The sequence below is a fragment of the Hibiscus syriacus genome, unplaced genomic scaffold (genome assembly GCF_006381635.1).
Source record: "Hibiscus syriacus cultivar Baekdansim isolate YM2019G1 unplaced genomic scaffold, ASM638163v2 tig00112498_pilon, whole genome shotgun sequence".
Classification (NCBI taxonomy): Eukaryota; Viridiplantae; Streptophyta; class Magnoliopsida; order Malvales; family Malvaceae; genus Hibiscus; species Hibiscus syriacus.
The window spans coordinates 2,073,988-2,097,569 of NW_024063347.1; the positions used below are offsets into that span (position 1 = coordinate 2,073,988).

At 35.4% G+C, this 23,582-nt stretch overlaps 3 protein-coding genes across 4 annotated transcripts; all 3 read right to left on the bottom strand.

Annotated features, from left to right (window-relative positions):
- Positions 1-2,496: 2,496 nt before the first annotated feature.
- On the bottom strand, positions 2,497-3,763 carry LOC120180574 (expansin-A2-like). The gene is made up of 3 exons (XM_039185888.1): positions 3,599-3,763; positions 3,188-3,500; positions 2,497-3,097 (listed from the first exon to the last, which is right to left on the bottom strand). The coding sequence occupies exons 1-3, from the start codon at positions 3,741-3,743 to the stop codon at positions 2,794-2,796; spliced, it is 762 nt and encodes a 253-aa protein (XP_039041819.1). The 5' UTR covers positions 3,744-3,763; the 3' UTR covers positions 2,497-2,793.
- An 8,346-nt stretch (positions 3,764-12,109) lies between these two features.
- On the bottom strand, positions 12,110-13,601 carry LOC120180570 (CBL-interacting protein kinase 18-like). Its single transcript, XM_039185883.1, has one exon. It carries the CDS (start codon positions 13,459-13,461, stop codon positions 12,253-12,255), a length of 1,209 nt encoding a protein of 402 aa, XP_039041814.1. The 5' UTR covers positions 13,462-13,601; the 3' UTR covers positions 12,110-12,252.
- Positions 13,602-16,613: 3,012 nt separating this feature from the next.
- Positions 16,614-20,414, bottom strand: LOC120180571 (uroporphyrinogen decarboxylase-like). Of its 2 annotated transcripts, none has more exons than XM_039185885.1 (6): positions 20,169-20,414; positions 19,119-19,240; positions 18,575-18,685; positions 18,166-18,354; positions 17,516-17,641; positions 16,614-17,323 (listed from the first exon to the last, which is right to left on the bottom strand). In XM_039185885.1, the coding sequence occupies exons 1-6, from the start codon at positions 20,269-20,271 to the stop codon at positions 16,808-16,810; spliced, it is 1,167 nt and encodes a 388-aa protein (XP_039041816.1). In that variant the 5' UTR covers positions 20,272-20,414; the 3' UTR covers positions 16,614-16,807. The 2 variants fall into 2 exon arrangements, with proteins under 2 accessions (XP_039041816.1, XP_039041815.1); XM_039185884.1 differs by having other exon boundaries at positions 20,166-20,413.
- Positions 20,415-23,582: the final 3,168 nt, after the last annotated feature.

The following is a 23,582-nucleotide window of genomic DNA, read 5'->3' on the forward strand; positions in this document are numbered from 1 at the left end:
TTACCGTTGATTGACCGTCGAGATCGTCTTTTGCTGTGATTTATAGCATCGAGGTTCATCGAGATCGCGTCGATTGGTCGTAGATTGGCTCATGTGTTGGTGGTTTTTTTCGGCTAATTGGTTGTCCAGTGGATTTGCCGTCGGGTGGAGGTTCCACGGCAACAAAAGACGACGGGCAGCGTGTATTTGGAGATTAAAATTAGAGTTTTTATAGTTTTGAAGTTATTTTTTAAGTTTTTTTCGAAAATTCTGGGTTTTTTTATTTTTTTATTTTTCATAAATTTTTTAAAATTACTAGTACATGACACATTTCATTTAACATAATATTTTAACAGTCATTACGGCTGAGACAACTAAAATGATAATATTAGACACCTAAATGGATCAAAAATAAATTTATACACCTATTTTTTTTAAAAATGATATATTTTGAACGCTTATTTCTATATTAGGCCTGTAATACATGAGTACTCAAAAGAGAAACAAAACTGGTTGAGAAAGTACCACTTTTTTTTTACTAACATATGATATGTATTGCTACTTGACAAAGTAATTGAACTCATCTGCTAGTCATTGAAAAATTAACATGAATAAGTTTTCATTGAGCTTGAACCTAATTGTGCAATATGAGACTAACAGCATCAAACAACATACAAGATTGAATTTGAATATGCACTCCATCTCTAATCTTCAGCTTGCTACTCAATACAGTTTGGGAAGCTTTCATGCAGACAAATCTTTACTTCAATGTCAATGGGGACGACATCAGCTTCGGCTGCACTTCCATTTTCAACTGTCGATACAGAATTGTATTCACCGTCATTTTATCTGCAAGAATTCGAACAAGGAAGGTAACCTTAAAAATTGCAAACGAGCTAGATAGAAGACAACAATAATCAGACAAGATATAACATCGGTGGCCTTAAACAATGTAAAAATGATTGTTGAGACAGGGACATGGAAGGATCAAATATAAAATAAACCAACAAATTCAATTGTTGAATTTCCTAACCATTGACAAATCAAACCGCCGAGGAGCAAACTGATTTCAAGTTGATTCGGAATTTTACTGCCCTTTGAAACAAATATACGACTAAATTAAATGGGATAGAGATGAAAAACAGAGAAACGAGCTTTCTTTTCTTCCCAAACAAAACAATTTGAAAAGCAGTTTTTTTCTTTTCTTTTCCTTTCCCCCTTTGTTGGTCAATTCTGTGAGAGAACAGTGACCCGGTTGTAATTTGGTTTCATAGAGGGAAAGCTTGGTGCAAGACTCGAAACTTTTAGTTTTTCATTTCTGGGTACAATTTGAAAGCTGAAAAAGGAGAGTGTGGATTGCATTTCATCATTGCAATTGATGGGGAATTCTGGTAACAATGATGGGGAAGAGATGAGAAATCACACAATATCTTCCATTTCTTCAACAAAATCCTCCGATGGTTACCGTTTGTTTGGTCGTCAAGGCTCTCTTCACCAATTTTTGGGCGGTGGCAAAGGTAACAAACTGCTTTCTTTCATGTTTGGTCTTCTTTTACAATGAAATTGAACCCCCTTTTTAAAAAAAATTAGTTATGTTTGTTTCAAGTAGTCTTTTATTCCAATTTGTAGATGGACATATAGTAGAAGCTGAATCAAGTTTTCCCTGATGGGATACTACAATCCTTGGAAGCCAAGTTTCCATTTTACCTCTGCTCACTCCGCATATATTTTCAATCACTATTTCGTTGGGGGGGTGACTGGACATACCTTTGTTCGACATTTACACCCGAGACCGAGTAAGATAGATTATTAATTAGTGGTATCAAGGTCCAGTCACAAATCAATTGCCAAATGAAAGGCCTTCTGTCGATGTATTTTTTCTCATTATATGTGTAAGGAATCCTAAGTTATGTCCTCGTTTAAATGTACTGTGTTTTTCATGTTCTGATGGCAGGAACTATCTTATCCATTACTCTTCCAGCCTTCTATGCCAAATATGAAGAACATGTGGATAAATACTGTGGAATGATCCACCGAAAATTTTCCCAGCACTATAGGATAGTGGATGAGAGTTTGATGAGAAGAATCCCGTTGTTTATGCAAAGATAAAAACACCCAAGTCTTGCAGTTTACATAGAGACTGAACATGCTTGACTCTAGGTGTGTCACTGACTGATACAATGTCGACGATATTTCGCATCTTTTGTTCTCTGTTATGTTAGCTACATGCTTCACCACCGGTTGAGTAGCAGTGTCCGGTAAATGCTTTTTCCGCACTAGTGGATAGAAAAAGATGGTACGGGGAATTTTGGGTTTCACCTATTCCTGGTTTCCACATGACTATTATAGTCTGTAGGGGGCTTGTACATTTGTTTGTCTCTACTTTTACTAAATAAATTTAGAAAGGATTATATCTACGGCTGCTTCGTCTATCTCTGTCGGTTTCATTCAATGGTTTTCGATACACCATGATTGTCATCAGGATTTCTTGTTAAGAGAAAACCATAGAAGTCAAAGTTTAGAATGAACTAAAGAAATCTTTTAATTTGATATTTTGATTCAGTTCATGGCATGGCTCTGATGAATTAAAACAAAAGCCAAACAAATGGAAATATCCTTGATCATGAATCAAGTAAAGTGATATATATAAAGGCCTAGCGGGTGCCCAATTAATCACCTCAGCAGTTGACAGCCATATGGGGCTGGCTGAGCCTCTCCTTACTCTGAACTCTCCCTCTTATACCTTTCCCTGACTCAAACAATATCTATGACATATGTATCTTCTATTCCAAGACCCTTTGTTGTCCTGAAACTCTAGAATTGACCACCATCAAATGTTTGACCAAACTGCCAATTTCCGGGTGCCACGTTGTAGCTGGTCACGGATCTGCCATCGCTCGTGATGACTTGGAATGACAGACTTTGACCATTGAGGTAAGAGTTGCTCTGCCAGTTTTGGCCCCAATTCCTTGACATGGATTGCCATCCTGTTTTTGAACCCTTGATTGATACTGAATGGACATCTCCAGCACCTCCAACATTTGTAATTAGGACCAAGTTGAAGTAAGAATGACCATTGATTGTAAACCTGATTCCTCCTTTCTTCACACAGGATACTCTGTAAATACCAACATGAATTTGTCATTCACATGAGGTCAATTCATTGTTTTTAGTACATAATTAGTAAAAGGGTTTTTATAAATTTTACCTTCTGAACGAAATGGGGACGATTCCGGCCCGGTATTGACCAATTTGCAAGAAGGCTGGCTCTGCCAAGTCAAAGTGTTGCAGAGGAGGATTGCACCAGCCACCATTGTCATTGGACAAAGCAAAGTTGGGAGGGCAGAAGTTGGTCGCGGTGACGATAATGGATCCAGGCAGGCACCATTTCGGGTCATTGTCACACCTCATTTCGTAACAAGAACCGCAGCTGAGGCCATTGTTGAACAAGGCAGTGCTAAGTGCTGCAGTGTTGGTTCCATAACCTTGGCTATATAAGTTACCATATCCACAAGCACCTCCTGAAATAGCAGCAAAAGTTATACAACATTAAGTTATTAAGTTGCTTTAACTTCTCATCACCCCATGATACTCTTTAAGTTTGTCTCCTAAAACTTACCCATCGTGCCGGATGCATCACCGCCGCCATAGAATGTAGCATGGCCACCTTGCCATCCTCCCCCATAGTCACCAAAGGCACCTCGTAGGCAAAAACAGAAGACAAAAACCAGAAGAGAAGTTGCAGACAATGCTGATATTGCCATTATGTTACCGCTTGATACCTGTGACATAGAAGGAGTGGAAGAAAGGGTTTATATAGGAACCAAAGGAGCGGTGTGATGTGGACATAAATAGAAAGAAGAGACAAGAAAGAAACTTTGATGTTAAAGAGAGAAAGGCTAGACAAAGAAACAGATTTTCGTATATTCGGGGGCCATCCACATCGATCCAACCCTGCACATGCAAAAGTTCCAGTTAACACATAGGCCCCCACCTGCACATGCATGGATTTATCAAACCCCTCCCATTGCCACCCTCTTAGGTTTATCTTAAACCTTCCTTACGTGTAGGTTTATGGAATTTTCTTCTTAAATTCCCAGATATCACGCCAGTCCCTCGATCCACAAATCTTTTACTGCCTTTGTTGTCTGAGGGTCTTTTCTCAGCTCTAATGCGGTGCACCTAGCAGTCATTTTAGACCATTATCCGTCGAACACATTGTAAAAATGCAGGTCCTGTTGACTTAAGGACACCAACATTATCTTTCAACGCATTCAATTCAACATTAAAGAGCATCTTATATTAAAAAAAACATCATGTTTTTCAACTGCAATGGGTCAACTTTTGCTTGCATAAGCTAAAACTTAATTGGCAACAACTTTGATTAATTTAAATTAAATTTTAATACTGCATTATATTTTGCAAAATCTTAATTATTTAACCATCAGTTTGCTGTATCATACGTGTTTGATGTCATTAAGGGGATGGAGCTCGTGAGTATACAGTAGGAGACTTTGGAAAGGAGGTGAGCTGGACTTCACAAATACTAGAATCCTTGGAATTTTTGAGTTTCGAGTTGTACTCTGAGGCCTAATTCGAATGTTTTAGGGTTTGAAAGTTATGTTATTCGAGTGTTGGATATGATTATATGTACAATATAGAAATATATTTTTAAAACTCGAATATAAAGATAAAAATATATAAAAATAAACGAAAGACTGAAAAATAGATTCCAAGGAATATAGAATGCGTACGTGGGGGTGAATAATATTTTTAAACATAAAGAATTGTAGTTTTTCACAATGATTAGTTGAGTGTTGGATGAATGGAATAGGTTAATATTTTGGGGTTTAGTGAGGGAAAGATTAGATTAGAGAGAAAGGGGTCCCTACCATGTTAGGAGGCACATGCAAGCTCTCCGGGGATCGCGGTCCCTCAGCCCTTATCTTCTTAACGCGTGCATCATTTTCATTTCAATTTCAGTGGTTTTCATGCTCTAATGTCATACATGAATAATAAGATAAACAAAAACATCCATATATATATAATATGAGATTTGGCCACATGATGTTGATTAATGGTTTTATTTGCTTTTAATTTTGTTTGTTAATTTCATATTTTTTCAAAAAAAATATGAGAAACGTAACTTTCTACTGTTATATATCTTTATTTTTTTTGTCTAATTCATAGTCGATAATATTATAAAAGAAAAGATAAAACAAGCACAATAGAATAAAAGATACAAGAATAAAGTGAAAATTGTATATTATTTTTAAATATAAAATGTGTATAATACTTTTTAAAATTTAAAATTTATATTATAAAAAATAAACGTCACATAAAATCTTAACTTTAGTGAATCTCAAAATCTAAATTTATTGTTCTAATCAAACATCCATAAATAATAAATAATTATAATGCTCCGAATGTTTATTAAATATAATATGTCTCGTTAAAACTTTATCAAGAAAAATTATCTGGAAAAGAATTTCGCTCTAGTTTTCTTTTACCTTTTCCTTGCTTCTCGTTTGTATCTTTTCCTATCTTTGTTGGTAGTTATAGGTGGGGACGGTGTATGTTCAATTTATAATAACTTTGTTTTTATGATATGATTTTTTTATCTTTAAGATACGTTATTTCTGTTATTTTATATGTTTCGGTTGTTTAACTGTTGTTTTCGTCTAATTTTTTTTAGGATTAGATTTAATATTGCCGTAATTGATCAAGATGTCGTTTATTTGTTATTATATTGATCTTCCATGCTTTGGATCCTTATATTGGATTTAGATACGCAGTTTAAATTCGTAGATAGTTTTCTAATGTCACTCGACTTTGATTTGTAATTTATCGGTGGTTTTTTAGTAGCTTGATATTTTTTATGGTTTGTTTATCGATTCAATCGGATCTATTTGTGTCATCTTTTATTCGAAGTTTTTGGTTAGGTTTTTAACATTTTCCTTATATAGTCAATGAGTGATCTTGAGTAATTAGTTTTTGTGGCAATGATTACAAGAAAATATCCTAATTAGGTGTTTAGTTTATGATTATGATTGTAAACCTTTATTGTAATTTTGGATAACGATTTCTATAAAAGAAATTATATGAAAAATGTTCCTAAACATGAACACAGCATAAAAACATTAACATAATAAAATTACATAAACATGTAAAATTATACATAAATAAATTATTAATTATGTGCAATTTTTTTATGTAATTTATAATACTTTAAATATATGGAAAGTAACACGAACACTAATATTTTTATTTTATTTTTATGTGACTTAATACTTAAATTAATATATTATATTTATAATTACACTTAAGATTTTATTATACTTATAATTACTTATTTATTTCTTGTAATTATAATTATACATTATACTCATAACTTTAAAGAAATATATGGAAAATTGAACTCATCAAGTAATTTCAGAAGTAAAAGGAAAGGTAGCTCTCTCTAGAGATTCTAAATTCGAGTAATTATATTTGCAATATATATATATATTATCGATAGATTAAAAGAGTTCTAAATATATACTAAATTATAATTATCCTAGACTATATATATATATATATGTATAATGTCAAAATAAACGTATTTCCGTCTTTGGGTTCTTAATCTGTTAAAAAGTTTAATATTATGTAATTATAATTTTTGATCCTGCATGGGGGCAATTAATGAATATTTTGTTAATTTTTGTTTGGTTATTTTATCAATGGAAGAGGAACAGTAATAAACTAAATATAGATTTTCCATTGGAGCGATTAAGATCCATTCACTTAATTTATACCTAAAAATACATGAACCACAGGATTTACAGCAATTTGGTCCGTTTGCTTGGTTCGGATTTTTCTTCCTTTTTTTCCCCTCAAATTTCTTTATATGAATAGGATTAAGATTTGTGACCCTAAAACTCTGCGGCCGTTACCATGGGGACAAACACAAATCAAAGCTTGAAATAAGATCCACAAAAGGTCATGTGGATTGTCGCTGTGTTTGGTGCCAATAAGAGTGCCCTTCTCAAGGGATTATCACTCTTACTCCCACTTTGAAAACAATCTTCATATCATCTTCAATGGGTAAAGGGACCATGAACTCAATAGTCATTGTCCTTAAACAGCAGCCACAAAAACAGACCCACTTGGGGGGACTTCCAAGTTCCTAAATGGATCAGTTCTAACTAAAATGTTCAACCACATGCCATGTGCATTTAATTAGAAGCTCAGCTTGTAGGTCACCTTCACCCCTTGTAAGGTAGCAAGGTAGTTAAAGTTCTGATGACTAAAGCCTTGATTTCCTGCACTACTGCCAATATATGTTCCAAATGGCAAAAAACCATCGCCTTCCGAACTGATATTGAATGATTATCAACATAGTTTGAAAATACCCTTGTTGGATGCATACCCGAATCTGAAATTCTCACCCGAGTTTAACGTAGTTAGACGGTTCACGAGAGTAAACATTTTATAAGCTAGCAGAAAAGCGTTAAACCGGCTGCAAATCACTCGGGAGTCGCCTTACACTAGTTTAACATGAGCTACACATGATTCAAGTCATAAAGGTTAATTGTAAACTCAAGGCACTACAATCAGATGGTCACTCAATACAGTTACAGACTTACAGTTATGTAACGAGACAGGTATGTAACTATGTATTTGACAAGAACCTGGAATAAAGTTAGTTGAGCAGAAAGAGTTTGTGCTTTTCTCTCAAGTTCACATATATATCGGGCTTTCCTCTTTTTAGAGCGAGCAGCTGACTGCCGATTTGCAACGATCCTACATATTTCTTGATAGAAACAGCCCATACATATTTTGAGATTCCCCTGGACAAGAAAAAAGATTTGAACATCTGATTTCCTATTACAACTTTGCTATTTGGATTCGACTCTTCTTATTAAAGGTGAGCAAAATTCAAACTCACTCGAAAAATCGATTTTTTCAAATTGAATTATGACTTCGAGTTTTGTATGATATATGTATATCACATATGAAGAAATATATATATGTATATAGTTATAAAAATTCATTTAATTCAACTTGACTCTTTCAAACGCTCAACCTTAATTCTGACTACTTCAATATTTCATTAAGCATTTATCTTTGCCATCTCTGAATCATAGTACAAAACATGGCCATATGATGATTAAAATGCAAGGCTTTGTCCGATGGGCCGATCAAGAACTCCGAGAAGACAATAAAATATGTTTGTTCAAGTCCCCATATTTATAAAGAGAAAATAACCTCAGTGACCAAAAATACCTTATAATATATGATTTTAATCAATTTTTTTTGGATTTACCAAAATGACCAACTAAATCGCAATGCGATCGATAATTCGCAACGCGATCTCTGGTATCGCAAATCAGTTTCCAGATTCGCAATGCGATTTTGGACTATCGCAATGCGAACTTGGACTATCGCAATGCGAATATGTAAATCGCAATGCGATAGTCGACTATCGCAATGCGAACTTGGACTATCGCAATGCGAACTTCGACTATCGCATTGCGATTTACATATTCGCATTGCGATAGTCGAAGTTCGCATTGCGATAGTCCAAAACCGCATTGCGATAGTCCAAAATCGCAACGATTGGTGGTATTGCATTTGTTTCTTAAGAATTTTCTCTAAAAATATAGTATTCGCGCGGACGTGTCGAAGACACGTATTACCACGACCACGACCACGACCCGAGACGGACGGCGGCGCGCGAGAGTCCCCCTTGTTCTCTATCACTCAACAAGGAAGTGGGAAAGCCAAGCCTTAAATACCATTCCCAATAGTGTTTCTAATACTATGTGGGATTGAGCATTATCAACACTTGTTCCCAATACTATGTGAGATTGAGCCTTAAATAGTGATATTATTTTTGAATGTTTTGCTTAAAATTGCAATAATCGCGATTGATTGTAGATTGACATTTAATTATGACATATTTAATCGTATAATACTAATGCAATTGGTTGCTGATTCAGTTGTTTTAAGGTGCATGATTGTTAATTGTTTCCTGAATAATCACATTGTATTGGAAACAAGTGTTGGTAATGCTCAATTCCACATAGTATTGGAAACACTATTGTGAATAGTATTTAAGGCTTGGCTTTCCCACTTCCTTGTTGAGTGATAGAGAACAAGGGGGACTCTCGCGCGCCGCCGCCGTCCCGTCTCGTCTCGTGGTCGTGGTCGTGGTAATACGTGTCTTTGACACGTCCGCGCGAATACTATCTTTTTAGAGAAAATTCTTAAGAAACAAATGCAATACCACCAGTCGTTGCGATTTTGGACTATTGCGATAGTCTATATTCGCATTGCGAACTTCAACTATCGCATTGCGATTTACAAGTTCGCATTGCGATAGTCCAAAATCGCATTGCGAATCTGGAAACTGATTTGCGATACCAGAGATCGCGTTGCGAATTATCGATCGCATTGCGATTTAGTTGGTCATTTTGGCAAATCCAAAAAAAATTGGTTAAAATTATATATTATAAGATATTTTTTGTCACTGAGGTTATTTTCTCATTTATAAATGGCTTAATTCAATCATGATTTAACTCTACCCGTATTGTTTTTTTTAAATATTTTTATTGCTTTGAATTTTTTTAAAAACAATCTAATGTATATTGTATAAACTTTAACTTATATAATCTTATTTATTTTAATATTATATATTATATACATTTGAATATTTATAAATTTAAGATTTAAAATTTAGAGTTTAGATTTTAAGGTTCAAATAAACAGATTTGTGTAAACTGCAGTCTACACAATTAGTGAATAAATAAATATTCATAAATTTAATATGCTAAAAATATATATTATTAATATTTTAATAGAAATAACTTAATAATTTTTTAGACATAATTATTGATATCTAATTTACTGACAAGTTAATATACATCGAGAGAATATTATGAGAGCAATTCTTTGAACTCAGTTTGAACAATCCACGACACTAAAATTATAATTGTGGATATTATTTAAAGAATTTAATATTTCATCAAGCTAGACCAATTAATAATTTCTTTTATTAATTTAAGGTGATTCTAAAGTAATATTCATTTCCAAAGATTTCAACTATTTGCTAGTACACGTACATTCTATATATGCAATTTCTTAAACTTTAAATTCTTTAAAAAAATTAATATTCTTTTTTACTCTTTATAACTCATCTAAAACAAATCCAATGCCGCATCACTACTTTTGACAACCTTTGTGGTTCTCTAGTATTGGAAATGGAGAAGAGATTTCTGCTCTTTTGGGCTCCAAATATATTAAATTTAAAATATTTTATTATCTATATTAAATTTAAGTAGGCAAATTATATAATGTTAATTGTATAGCATCCTTACCCATTAAATACCATAATTTAATAAGTAATCATTTTTAAAAGGTTAACGTGTCGACTGGCACTCAACGTGTCGAGCTTGAAATAATAGCCGGAAAATCCTCCATACAAAAAATTGGTTTAATATGATGGGTTGAGTTGGAAATGATGGGTGATATACCTTTGATTGGTGTAGTTTCCAATTCATGTTTTGAGGTTGGAACAGCCATTGGAACATCTTTATTATGAAAAGTTGACGTGTGAAGAGTTGGCTTATCTTGTTGTGCTAGACTAAAAACAGTGGTTGAAACATCCTTAATGGGAAGAGTTGACACGTCACTTTTAACAACAATATATACAAACATCCTTTATGGGAAGAGTTGGCACATCTTCATGTAGTTTCAAAACAGAACTTGAAACCTCCTCGACATAAATAGTTGACTTGACTTGACGAACTCCAAGTAGCCTTTGAAACATCGTTTATAGAAAGAGTCGCCGGAAAATCCTCCTCGGCAAAAAGATCGGTGTTTGAACTCGAAGTCGAAACACGAGGAGTTATCCATTCTTTCTCATCAACAAAATTTAAAATATCATTGGAGATAAAAAAAAATTATGAAGTGCTTCCATGGGCGTGAGTATGAAGGATTGCTTAAACTTGATGATCTGTTCATTCTTTGTAGTGAAAGAATCGGTAACCACGATAAAGACACCCTGATTCGCCGCCAATCGAGAAGCACAAGAAATAATATGAAGTTGCTTGCAATCAAAGGAGGAAAGATGTTTTTTAATATCTTGAATGGTTGTGAAGGTGGTCATGATATCATCAGGTCCCAAGCGGCTAACCATGCTTGAATCTTTATAGAACTTCTGCATATCTTCTGGGGAATCACGGAGCACCAAATAATATCGCTCCACAAACGCAGCACTCACTTCTTGTAGAGTTAAACACGCACTTTCCTTTGCGTCACCCATAGATTAACAGAAACGAAATTAAGAAAACCAAAAGAAAAGCTAAAATCAGAGAAAACAAAGGTTTTGAGATAAGGCGGTTTGCATAGCCAAAAACAGGTTATTATATATACACACACACACACAAAACATATCAAATCCTAAGAGGATTGAGATTTCCAGAACTGGATAGATGTGGAATTCTAATCCAGTTTGGGATCTTTTATTATGGGTTAATTCTACTCGCAGGAGAATATCTGCACTTTTTTCTCATTATATATATATAATTCGACTTGTAATTAATTAGTTATTTATTTTCTTTGAGATTAACAAGTAATAAAAAGCTGGACCGTTTGGTCGATCATCCCTGCTTTCAAAACCTTCTCCTTGTCAATGACCTTAACCGCCACACTCTGCCTGGTTGCGATGTCCCTTGCATTGGTAAACTTTGGCAAAGTTTTCGAACTCGTACTTTTGCATCAACACCTTCCCTTTATTTTCCATTCTAAAGTTCGATTCCCAAATTCTTCAAAAACCAGTAGAATTATTTGTATAAATTATTTGATAGATGTGGAATTCTAATCCAATTCGGGTTCTTCTATTTAAGATTTCTAGTCCTACCTGCACTTTTTGTAGTAAAATTTATTTTTTCCCATTATATATATATATATATATATATATATATACTTCGACTTGTAATTAATTAATTAATTATTTTCTTTAAGATTAAAAAATAATAAAAAGATGGACTGTTTGCTTTCCGATATCAACTCCACAACACAACTGAACTAATCAATGCTATGAAGAACAGACACCACCAAACGAAGATTAATGAAAAGAAAACAACACACAACTTTGAATTGCCAAACAATGATATGAACATTAAATTCTGCAAATAAACTTGAAGACGGTTAGGACGGGTGATGCGGCTGACCTTGCCAAGCCCAAACAATGTCCTTCAGAGCTGGTCTAACTTCCTGTTTTAACGTCTTTTAAAACTCCAATGTGTCACCACTGGATTTCCTCAGCTCTACCAAGTGGAAAGACGGGGTAAACTCGAATATCTCTGCATCGATAGCCAATGTCCCTCTTCCACCTCTGCTGGATCCTTCCATTTTCATCACCCCACCTTCCTTAACTTTCAACTTCAAGTTCTGAGCATTGACCTCTAGTTTAGATGTTATGGCAGAGAACGTATGCAATGAAGTAAATTGAACTTCCTTTTTCTCTTCACTTTCTACGAATAATCCGGACAAATCGAATCCGCTCGATAAAGAAATAATGTCAAAGGCATTCAAATTAGTGAGCTTAGCCGTGTCTTTCTTTGCTTCAAATGCATTGTAGTTAGTCTCACAACTACAAACTGCATCAATATCGACTGCTTTCGAGTTAAATCCCTTTCTGAACCACGGATTTGTCATTATTTTTGTGATTGAAATCCTAGATTTACGATTCGGAGTGAGGATTCTTGACAGCAGTTTGGTGACTTCAGGTGAAAACCAATTAGGAAATTTGTAGTCTGCCTTGCTTATTTTCCTGTAGATTGCGATTAGACTGGTATCATGAAATGGAAGATAACCAGCCAGCATAACATAGAGGATCACCCCACATGACCAGATATCAGCTTTGGCTCCATCGTAACCCTTACGGTTTATAACTTCAGGAGCTACATAGGCAGGGGTTCCACAAGCTGTGTGGAGTAGCCCATCTTGATGCTTACACTCGGCTAGGGCACTCAAACCGAAATCCGATACTTTAAGAATTCCGTTTTCATCAAGGAGTAAGTTTTCCAGCTTCAAATCCCGATGATAAACACCTCGGCTGTGGCAAAAATCAACTGCACTGATGAGTTGTTGGAAATACTTCCTAGCCACGTCTTCTCTCAACTTCCCTTTTGATAACTTGTTGAAGAGCTCACCACCTTTGGCATATTCCATAACAAAGTAAATCTTGCTCTTGCTAGCCATAACCTCATAAAGCTCCAAGATATTCGCGTGTTTAACCAGGCTCATTCCCGATATCTCCCTCTTTGTTTGGTCGATCATCCCTACTTTCAAAACCTTCTCCTTGTCAATGACCTTAACTGCCACACTCTGGCCGGTTTCGATGTTCCTTGCATGGTAAACTTTGGCGAAGTTTCCTTGTCCTAAAAATCTTCCGAACTCGTACTTATGCATCAACACCTTCCCTTTATTTTCCATTCTAAAGTTCAAATCTTAACACACTCCAATAAAGTTTTATCTCCTGCAGTAACTATGTATATAATATATATATATATATATATTATCGTCTAAAGTGCAGGAGTAGCTACTGGAGAACTCGACCGTCTTCAACAAGTTCATCCGTTTAACATGACAGAGATTTCAGTTTCAACTCCATTAAGAGTTTCGACACAGGGAATGGATCTGCCGTATGTTGAGCATCCAACGTCATCGAGAATGAATACAGGTAATTCAGAACCGGATGCAAGCACATTTTTCTGCATTCCCTGGTCCTGTCTGGATGCTCTCTGGAAGACACAATAAAGAGGCAGGTCCACAATTATTCAATCACCCAAAAAGCATTACATACATACATACATACATACATACATACATACATACATACATACATACATACATACATACATACATACATACATACATACATACATACATACATACATACATACATACATACATACTGAATTCATGCTTCAAGTAGAGAACTGAAGAGAAAAACTCAATGATGCATCAAATTTCTCAACTAGTTTATGGTAACCAGTGATACCATATCAGCCATCAAACACAATATGTTCGATTGAAATTTCACACTTCAGTCCTAGATGTTCAGCTTTGAGTCCGGAGTAGGATTACATTTACTTGTAGGCCTAGAGTTTAAGGTGATGAACACAATAACATGTTGAATGACTTAATTAGATTAGCTATTTTCTTGATGCATTTATCGCAGTTGCAAACACAATCAATGTTGTCATGATCAATTACGATGAATATTGATATTGGAGAGAACCGAATCGCTAAATAACAGCCATAGCCATTAGAATTCATAGCAGATAACTATATGGGTCACGTAAACTGCTGAAATCATGGATCATATGGTAGAATAAGGCTGCTATAAAAGAAACTTAGCAGCAAGTCTTTTACAATTTATCTTAGTTTCAGAAAACCATACTTATGAAGCAATCTCTCCTGTGGAAACTGGAAAAATAGCTGAAAGGAGTGGAACCAAACTCTTAAAGCTAACACGATATTTCATCAACATAATGAAAGGATTGAAGATATTCAAATAAAGAAATAACAGGTATGGACAAAGGCAAAGCAAACATATCAAGAACAGAACATTGCTTCTTGGTCACATTTAAAGGCGAGCATTAGATTCAAGTTAGCTTAGATTAAAAAAAGAAAAACAGAAAGAAACATTTAAAATCCACCAGCTTCACTGAAAGAAAATGGTTCAACAAAGAAAACTCTACCCTAAAAGTGAAGAGAAAGCAATGAATTTAGGAAGAAAGCCTTTTGATGAGGAGGTGGTGGTGGTGGGGTGTGTGTGGGGGGGGGGGGAGCTAGAGATGAAAGACACAAATGTTGCAAGTAGAATGAATGTAATGAGATGGTAGGGGATTCATGGTTTTGAACTATATAAAGAAAGGCCTCTCAATGTAAGTTGTGGGTTAGGAGAAAAGCCTGACTTTACTACTGCAGTCAAAACTGACATGCAAGCTTTGCAGCTGCAGTGGTGAATGGTGATAAAAATATCATAAGGCTACTTTGGGAATTCATTATCGGAATATACTTCAAATCTTCCACTTTTTGTTTCAAAGCTCAAACGAAATCATGCTTAATATAAAAGGGAAAGAAACAACTTGACCCCATATTTTTTGCTTTCTTTTAAGAATGAAAACAAAACTTCACCTTTTTTTTTCTTAAATGGCAGGTTTTTTTCTTTTCAAAAACCAAACTTTTTTTAATTTTTTTTCTTGTTTAAACAAGATTTAGCCATTCATGAATGAATGAAAATTGGAACAGTTGTTGAGCAGCAGTATTGATTCTACAAAGTAGACTCTTGATCTTGGGGATCCAATACTGGTTTGCCATTGCAGACCACTAGTTCTCGGATGACATCATGAAATATGAACTGGACAAAATGAAACCAATTGAGTCTTGATTGAACTTTATTATTGGTGTGTCATCAAGACGGTTGAAAATTTAGGCTACATTTTTGTGTGGTTATGGGATTGGTAATGTTAACCTCCTCCTTGCTGGCCCCATTGTTCTCAAGGGCTGAGCCATCATGATTGTCAGGCTTCTTTCTTTTGCATGTCTTCTTTTAATTTCCTTGTCAAAATCAACTCTTTTTAACAGGGTTTTAAAACACAATCAAGTTGAACATTCTTAATTGATTCAAGATTTGGAGATTTTACGTCTTGTGTTTGCCAGTGAGTTTTAAAAAAAAATCCCTGGATGTGCACCATTTGTACAGCTAAACCTCACCAATCATGTATACAAGGTGGCATTAGCATATTTGCTGAGAGGAATTGGACATCGCAAGGTCTGAAATAAAAAAATTCAGGCTTGGTATTCAGTGGAAGTTGCCAGCCATTTTTAACTAAATAAGCTGACCCTATTTCCATATGTAATGGGATAAGGGAGAGGTAGGGTAGACTACCCCCAACGCTAGGTTAAGAGTAGCTTCCGTGGAATGAATTGCCCTCAGTGAGACTCGATCTCACGACAACAAGATTAAGAGCCTTGTGCTCTACCAACTGAGCTAGACGGGCAAGACTTAACTACATACTATGATATGACTTGCAAGCCTTAAAACTCATAATTAGGAAACTTCATTACTAGCAAACAAACCATTAGGTAAGCAACCTATAATTTATAGTTTTTAAGCTTAACTCAAATGATTAAACCAGGAATCAGATTCTATTCGTGACAAAATGACTTTTATAAGCTAAGCTGAGTCTGGACTCTTCAGTTCCTTTTGGCATCTTTTCTTCTACCTATTAATAAGCATATTTCTCAAAGGGCTTCGGATTCATCATTTTAAGCTGTAAAGAAGTCCAAAGCTGTTGTGAATCTGATCAACAGATTTTTTTTTTGGCACTCTGCAATGGGATGGGATCAAAGATTGTATACCCTTTTTATTAAAAAAAAAAACTTAACATGAAGGGGATATTTATCTATACTAAGTTTACGCTACTCCAATGGGCCTCATTTCAAATTTTATCTATACTGAGTTTATGCTACTCCAACTCATCATTTTTCTTGAAGTATTCATGTCCGGCACATTTGAAATGTATATGCGAAAATGATCCTCCAAAGACCCTCTAGATATATACGTGGAAAAATTAAACATACCCGTTTCGGATGCAAACTTGCATCATGACTCTCACTCGAGTTTGAGTAACATAGATACATGTTGGGAGTCGAAGTTGTCAACAATTTCATGGAACAATATAAATACAAATGGAACAATCAAAGGCTGGAAAAAATAACCAGAAGATGCATAAACTTGGTAGGAAATTAGTTAAATCCAGTATTGCTTTTAGTACCTGATTGATTTAGCAACCTCAAAGAAATGGGAAACATTTTCCTCGGGTGTACCTACTTTAATCCCGTGACCGAGATTCAATATGTGTTTCCCTTTACCAGCTTTTGTCACGGTATCATGTATCCGATTGGTGATAAACTCTTTTGAACCAAAAAGTACACCAGGATCAACGTTTCCCTGGATGGCAATATCATGTCCGAGTCGCCTCCTACCTTCAGCCATGTCAACGGTCCAATCTAAGCTAACTACATCAACACCAGTTAAAGCTAGCCTTTCTAACAAGCCCCCAGATCCGCTTGCATAGAGGATTAGAGGAAGATCCGGGTGGGTTTGTTTTACGGCATCTACAATTTGCTTCAAATATGGCAGGCTGAACTCCTCAAAATCCACCGGACTTAGTTCTGTTGCCCAAGAGTCAAATATTTGAACAGCTTGAGCTCCATTATCAGCTTGGTACTGAATGTACTTTGTCATGGAGGTTGCGAATTTCTGAAGCAAGGAATGAAGTACCTGTAGGAGGAAAAAGAGGTTACTTTGACCTGAGGTAATAAAATTGTTCGCTGGCAATCAAAATTTGAAGCAGCAGACAGAAAACATTTACGCCACTATTTAACACAAGTATAGGTCCAAAAGAAAGAAGAAGAAAAGGACAAACTTCACCCCAGTTGATCTGAGATGATAGAGAAAGAGAACTAAAACTACCTTGGGCTGAGAGAAGGCCAAACTTTTTATTTTGGTGAAGTTCTTCGATGAACCACCTTCAACCACATATGATGCTAGAGTGAATGGAGCGCCAACAAAACCCAAAACTGCAGCTTTATTATCTACCTGGCAAAATGAAGAAAGGGGGTGAGGCTTCATGCTCTTAAATTTACTGAAATGTAGTGTTAAGTGAGCAAGATTTTTCAAGGTTTCCCGAGCTCTAAAAAATCACACAACATCCTTGTATAAAATGGTAGTACAAAATGTTAGCAAAATCCAGATAATGACATACTTCAGACCATAGAAGGGTGAAGCAAAGGATTACGAAAGGGTTAGGGGTTAACAAATTCATATTCAATTAGTTATCATTTAAGAAAAATACTAATGCAGATAGGACTAACGGTTAACCTTCCTGTTTGGGAACATTAAGGTTAACCAACTTCTCTAATTAATTAAAACTGTTCGTTTAATGCCATTATTTGTTCGTCTTTTCTACCTAAGAAGATTCCGAATGTTCAACTGATGCATGTGGAAACTGGAAAATACCATGTTATATCAATGTTTTCCTAACGAAAACTGTCATGAAATGAAATAAGGTGAAACATAAGAACTTAAATTAGGAGGATAATAAAAGAAATGTCAATGTAAACCTCTTTATGCAAGATTGTCAATGCTTCTCCAACATAAGGAACTGCCTCCTCAGGGCTGAATTCTCTCACTTGATCAACATCAGCAGCAGTTACTATAGGGTCGAAGATTATTGGACCTTTACCTTTGACAATGTCAAAAGGTATGTTCATCCCAGAGAGAGGAGTAAGAATATCAGAGAATAGAATTACCTGTCACGATACACAATGATTCAAAAATATTATAACTTGCATATGCAAAGAGCAACAGGAATGGTTGGCTTTCTTGTCACAAGAACACACAAGTCAATTAAAGCCTATTGATACCTGAAATATGGAACTATGAGGTTTTAACCAAGAATAATAAAATGAAAATCAGAAATGCTCATTCAAGAAAAATAATTAAAAGGGATTAGAAAAGAAAAATTCTTACTCCGTCTGGCTGGAAAACATTCCATGGCTGCAGTGAAATTTCAACAACAAGATCAACATTTTCTGATCTTTCACGAAAGGAAGGATATTTTTCACAGATTATTTGGTAGCTCTACAATATGAAACATTCAAAGTAAGACATAATTGAAAAGGAAATGGAAAATGAAACAAACAGAAATTACCCGTTGTCTTCTTTGAGATGCAAAAAGGGAGATACAAACATTGAAATTACAATAAATGAGCAAGTGTAATATATATATATATATATATATACATGCATATAAATCAAAAGTTATATAAAAGATGGCATCAAAGCATAAGATTTGCAGAAAAGGGAAAAAAATGCAAAACGTAGATCCCTTCTAATAGATTAACATAAGAAATAACAGGTAAATCCCTCCCCCCCCCCCCTTTTTTTTGCACTTTCATAAAAGGGTTTGATAGCAGAAACATGAAGCAGACATATTACAGTTGAGGCATGCAATATCCGAAGTAAATGCAGCAAAAAAAATTTCTTTTGAAAGCACATTGATGTAAAAACCTGCCTTCATGTACCTCCCTGCTTGCCTCATAAGCCACACTGGTGGTCTTTCAACATCTTGCCCTCGAACAGCATTGAGTAACAGGAGTTCGGAAGCAGCAGTAGCTTTCAGTTCTACAACAGTTCCTAGATAACAATTTTACAAATAAAACTTATAAATCAGCAGTTTTCAGCAAAACATAGACATGGTTCAGAAATGCAGTCAGGCCTGATCAAAGAGAATAGTTGATAGTTGATACATATGAGTAGAACAGAATATCGGTGTGAATGATTTTGTTAATCGAAACATGTTATGCTCACATACAAGGGGATCAAATGTATGGAACCACTATGTCACGCTGAAATAGATTGAAGGTAATTTTAATCAGACCAATATTATTTACACTACCTCAATTAATTATCATCGTTGAACATGCCATGATAGCAAAGCATGGTTATGATCAAGCATTAGTTAACAAGCACACTACTCAAGTTTTGTAGTATAACCAGTAAAAATTAAGAACAACAACAGACATGAATAAAGAACATAGAAGATCATTTGCAAGCAGGTCATTGTCCTATCATGGTGTAATGGTCTCATCATATAATCGCTAATTATGGTTTCAATTCTCAACACATTCCTAATTCTACCTTTCAGCACTTTTAACTGTAGTTACCATTCCCAATACTTGAGCTGAAACTTATAAATTATAACTACTCACCGTTCACAATCAAATCTAAAAATGACAGCTAATTCTCACATATGAGATTAACTCATTGATAATTTCAAGCATCTTTTCCACGAAGAAATTGAGACAAGAATAGAGCTTCATTCACTTAAAAAATAGTTGCATCTCAATGAGTCCCATTAACCCATAACTAAAACTCATTAAATAATGCAATCCAGCTTAAACAGAGAGGTTCAAATGCTTAAGCTCCTAATTTTCTAATCTTCAAAAATTTTGACTTGGTCTTAGTAGCAAAAAACCAGAAAATCCCACATCAAACGACAAAGTAACAAACAAAATCTTAAATTGAACACTAAAGGTGAAATTAAATAAAAAAAAAGTACCACCAAGAGAACATTGCATGAGTCTGCGCTTATGATTTGACAAAGATGAGTTTTTTGAAGGGACAAAGAGAGAAGTGGTAAAAGAAGAAACTGAGGTACAAGACATTGTTTTGGGGTTCCTATTAGAACAGCTTGAAAAAGTTACAATCTTTGAGTTTGATTTTGGATGTGGGTTTCAAATCTCTATCCAGAGCTGATTCCGTTGCAGTCGGGGCATTGAAGGGTTTTTGGAGTTTTAGATAGAAAAAAGGATAAGGAAATGGTAAAATGTAATCTTTAACTCCTTTTGCCACCTCGGCTTTACAGTTGGCCAATGCCAAACCCATTATTTTATTATTTTTACTGGTTTATTTACTTACTTTTTTAATGGCATTATAACTTTTACACTTTAAAGAAAAGAAAAGAAAATCGTTCCCAAATCTCTCAAAACAACTTCCGAGTTCCGTCCCTCAAGTCTTTTTCAGACAACCTGCGAAGCTCAAACCTATTTTTTGTTCCAACAATTTTTAAAACCAAACCAAGACCCTTCCATAAGATCTTTTCCTACGAAAATGAAACGTAAGAAGTGGTCAGAGCTTGAAGAACAAACCCTTTTGTCCAAATACTCTGATCTTCTCAATTCAGGAACTTTGTCCAAACTCAAAACCAGAGAGAAAAAGTTCAAGCCCATAGCTGACCATGTTAACTCAGTTCATCATCTTCAAGATCCCATTACTTTTCCTTTCAAGTGGTCTTGGCGTGATGTATCTATTAAGGTTCAAAACATGAGACACCAGTATTTGGGGGTGAAGCAGAAGATTAGGATTTCGAATGATGAGTTTAATTGGAAAGACGGTGAGAATCATTGGGAAAATTTTTTGAAGTATAAAGAGGTTTTTGGCGATGTGGAACTTGAAGTTAAAGGGAAGAAAGGTAGTGAAATCAATGGTAACGGGAGTGATTTGTTTGAGGATTGTTGTGACTTGGGGTTTGCAATTGATAGTGAGAATTTTGAGGAGGAAGAGGAAGAGGACGGTGTCGATGGAGATGGGGATGATGGTGGTGATGATAAGGTCGGTCCTGAGGGCGAGTTTGGAGGGGAGAGAGAATTCGGAGATATCGGTGTTTCTCATGTTCGAAAATCTAGGAAAGGTGTAGGAGGAAGTAAGGGTTTTGGATTGCTTGGAACAAAAGTGTTGGAGTTGAGAGACGGGGTGGTGAGGAGGGAAGAGAAAAGGAAGGAAAGAGAGTTTGTGAAAGAGAAAGGTGAGATGGAGAGGGAGCAAAAAAGGAGGGAATTGGAGTTCGGGAAAGAAAAGCTATGGAGTGAGAGGGAAGAGAGGATGGAGAGTTGGGAAATGGAGTTGGAGGAAAGGGAGCTGTTGTGGGCTAGGAAGGAAGGTGAAAGAAGATTGAGGTTAGAGAAGGAATTGGATGAGGAGAGGAGGAGGAGCAGGAGAATGGAGGAGAAGCTCGAAGAAGAAGCAATGGAGTGGAAGGAAAGGTTGTTGGGATTGCAGATTGAACATGAGAAAGCAATGATGCAAATGCAAATGGAAGCATGCCAGAATCAAATGCAGATTCTTGGTGTCATGGTTAGGCTCTTTTGTCAATTTTATGGTTCAGCAAATGATGGCTTAGCAGCTGGTTTGGGGGGGTTGCCTCATCAAGTTTTACAAAATTTGCAGCATCCTGGAGGATTAGGTGACAATGGGAAACCTGATTCTAGTTCGCCTTCTGAGTTCATCTAGAGTATGATTTAATCACTTTTTGTGCATAATAATGTCATTGAAGCCCTAATAAACTGTAGAGTTAATCGAGTTTTATTAGCATGAATGTTTGTATGATAGCTGGGTTGAGTGAGATGTTACTACCAAATTCAGTTACCTTGATTTTTTATGGTACAAACTCATGCAATTTTTTGCATGAGGGTGATGTTAACCTAGTTCAATTTTCCTTGAAACTCGGTATTCTTTTACTCTCATGATGTTTCTAATTAATTGTTTTTTCTTCTTGAAGTGGATTATGCATAATGTGCATAGCAATATGATCCATTAATTTTGTTTTACAATGAAAAGAAATCACATCGTACTTGACCAAAATAAATTGTTTTTCTGTTTTCCTCTGCTTACTGATAAGGCAAAAATTAACCTCCATCTGATGCATGATATGGATATGGGTATGGAATTGATATGGCTCTCAGGTCCTCCAAATACATGGAAACACTTAGAAAAAGTTTAACATATCTGCGTAGGAGGACACAAATCGATTCCCTTACTCAAGTTCAAGTAATATAGGTATTACTTGTCCACCCCTGTGGAGTTTACTTTAGAGCTATATTGTTCCATGTTAGAGGAGATATTGCCAAGGCGCAAATAGAATAAAGCTTAGTTTATAATAAGTTTCTTTTGAACTGAATAGGTTTAACTAGACAAGAAAGTAACGGGAGCTATATTGTTCAATTTCCTCATCTTTGCTTTATGCCTTGATCCTGTATCTTTATTTATTGTGATGACTCTTGCTTGAATCAGATATTTTTTTTTCATATTTCATACTAGTAGCTTAATGTGAAATGCGCCTGAAACTGCTTTAATTCTTTGGTACATGAACCATTACGTTATCTGATGTGTAGTTAAGGAAACTGAGTAGAAAATGTGCTGTTTCATTCCAATTGCAGTTGCAGAGTCTAGTTTCAAGTCAAAATAACTTCGATGTCTATCAGTTTGTGTTTCTGTCACTGATTTGAGTTACTAACGAAACAATGAGAGAACTTGTCTTGGTTTAAGAATTTTCTATACGAGGCATCCGAATCTTTATGTGTTCTGAAGTGGTAGATCTGGTAGGTGAGATAAATTTTCTTAACTCGTCTCAGCTTTTGCACTTTTCAACAGTTTTTGTGTTATCTTGTTTACAAAACCTGCTTGTATTGTTTCTTTTAGGAGGATGCAATTTGCATGCTACTCCTTACTTTTTCCTTGTTGATTTCTTTTTTCTTTTTTTCTTGATAAGAATAGGGCCTCATTAAAAAAAACCCTTCATAACCATCAAGCTCCTAAAAACTCAATGGCCATTGGAAGGAGGAAAAGAGTGCCCAAAATTTTATTGCTAAACAAAAGGATACATCCAGGTACAGATCATAAATAATACACAAGAACCCTATTTAAACATCTCCAACATGCATCCACCTAACACAATCAAAACACTTGACCTTATACTAGCCTATTCATTTTTTAGCTAAACTATCAGCTTCTCCATTAATACATCTGTTGACAAGCCTAGTTAAAACATTGAACTCCATCAGTATCTTAGCAATTTCTCTAACCAGATGAACATAAAGAACTGGGCATGCTCCGGATTGTTAATCCATTTCAACGCAATGTAGGAATCACTCTCTAAAATAAGGCACCCTTTATCCTTCCACACCGAATTCAGAAACAA

Bases quoted from the DNA above. Each gene is read 5' to 3' on its own strand.
- LOC120180571 (XM_039185884.1), bottom strand. From the start codon at position 20,271: ATGTCTTGTACCTCAGTTTCTTCTTTTACCACTTCTCTCTTTGTCCCT. The intron at 18,686-19,118 runs GCAGGTTTTTAC...TTCATATTGTAG, and splicing joins AAGCAGGGAGGTACATGAAG to AGCTACCAAATAATCTGTGA. The intron at 17,324-17,515 runs GTAGTTTTAGTT...TTCCTCCTACAG, and splicing joins TGGCCTTCTCTCAGCCCAAG to GTACTTCATTCCTTGCTTCA.
- LOC120180574 (XM_039185888.1), bottom strand. From the start codon at position 3,743: ATGGCAATATCAGCATTGTCTGCAACTTCTCTTCTGGTTTTTGTCTTC. The intron at 3,501-3,598 runs GTAAGTTTTAGG...CTGCTATTTCAG, and splicing joins TGATGCATCCGGCACGATGG to GAGGTGCTTGTGGATATGGT. The intron at 3,098-3,187 runs GTAAAATTTATA...TGGTATTTACAG, and splicing joins GTCCCCATTTCGTTCAGAAG to AGTATCCTGTGTGAAGAAAG.
- LOC120180570 (XM_039185883.1), bottom strand. From the start codon at position 13,461: ATGGAAAATAAAGGGAAGGTGTTGATGCATAAGTACGAGTTCGGAAGA.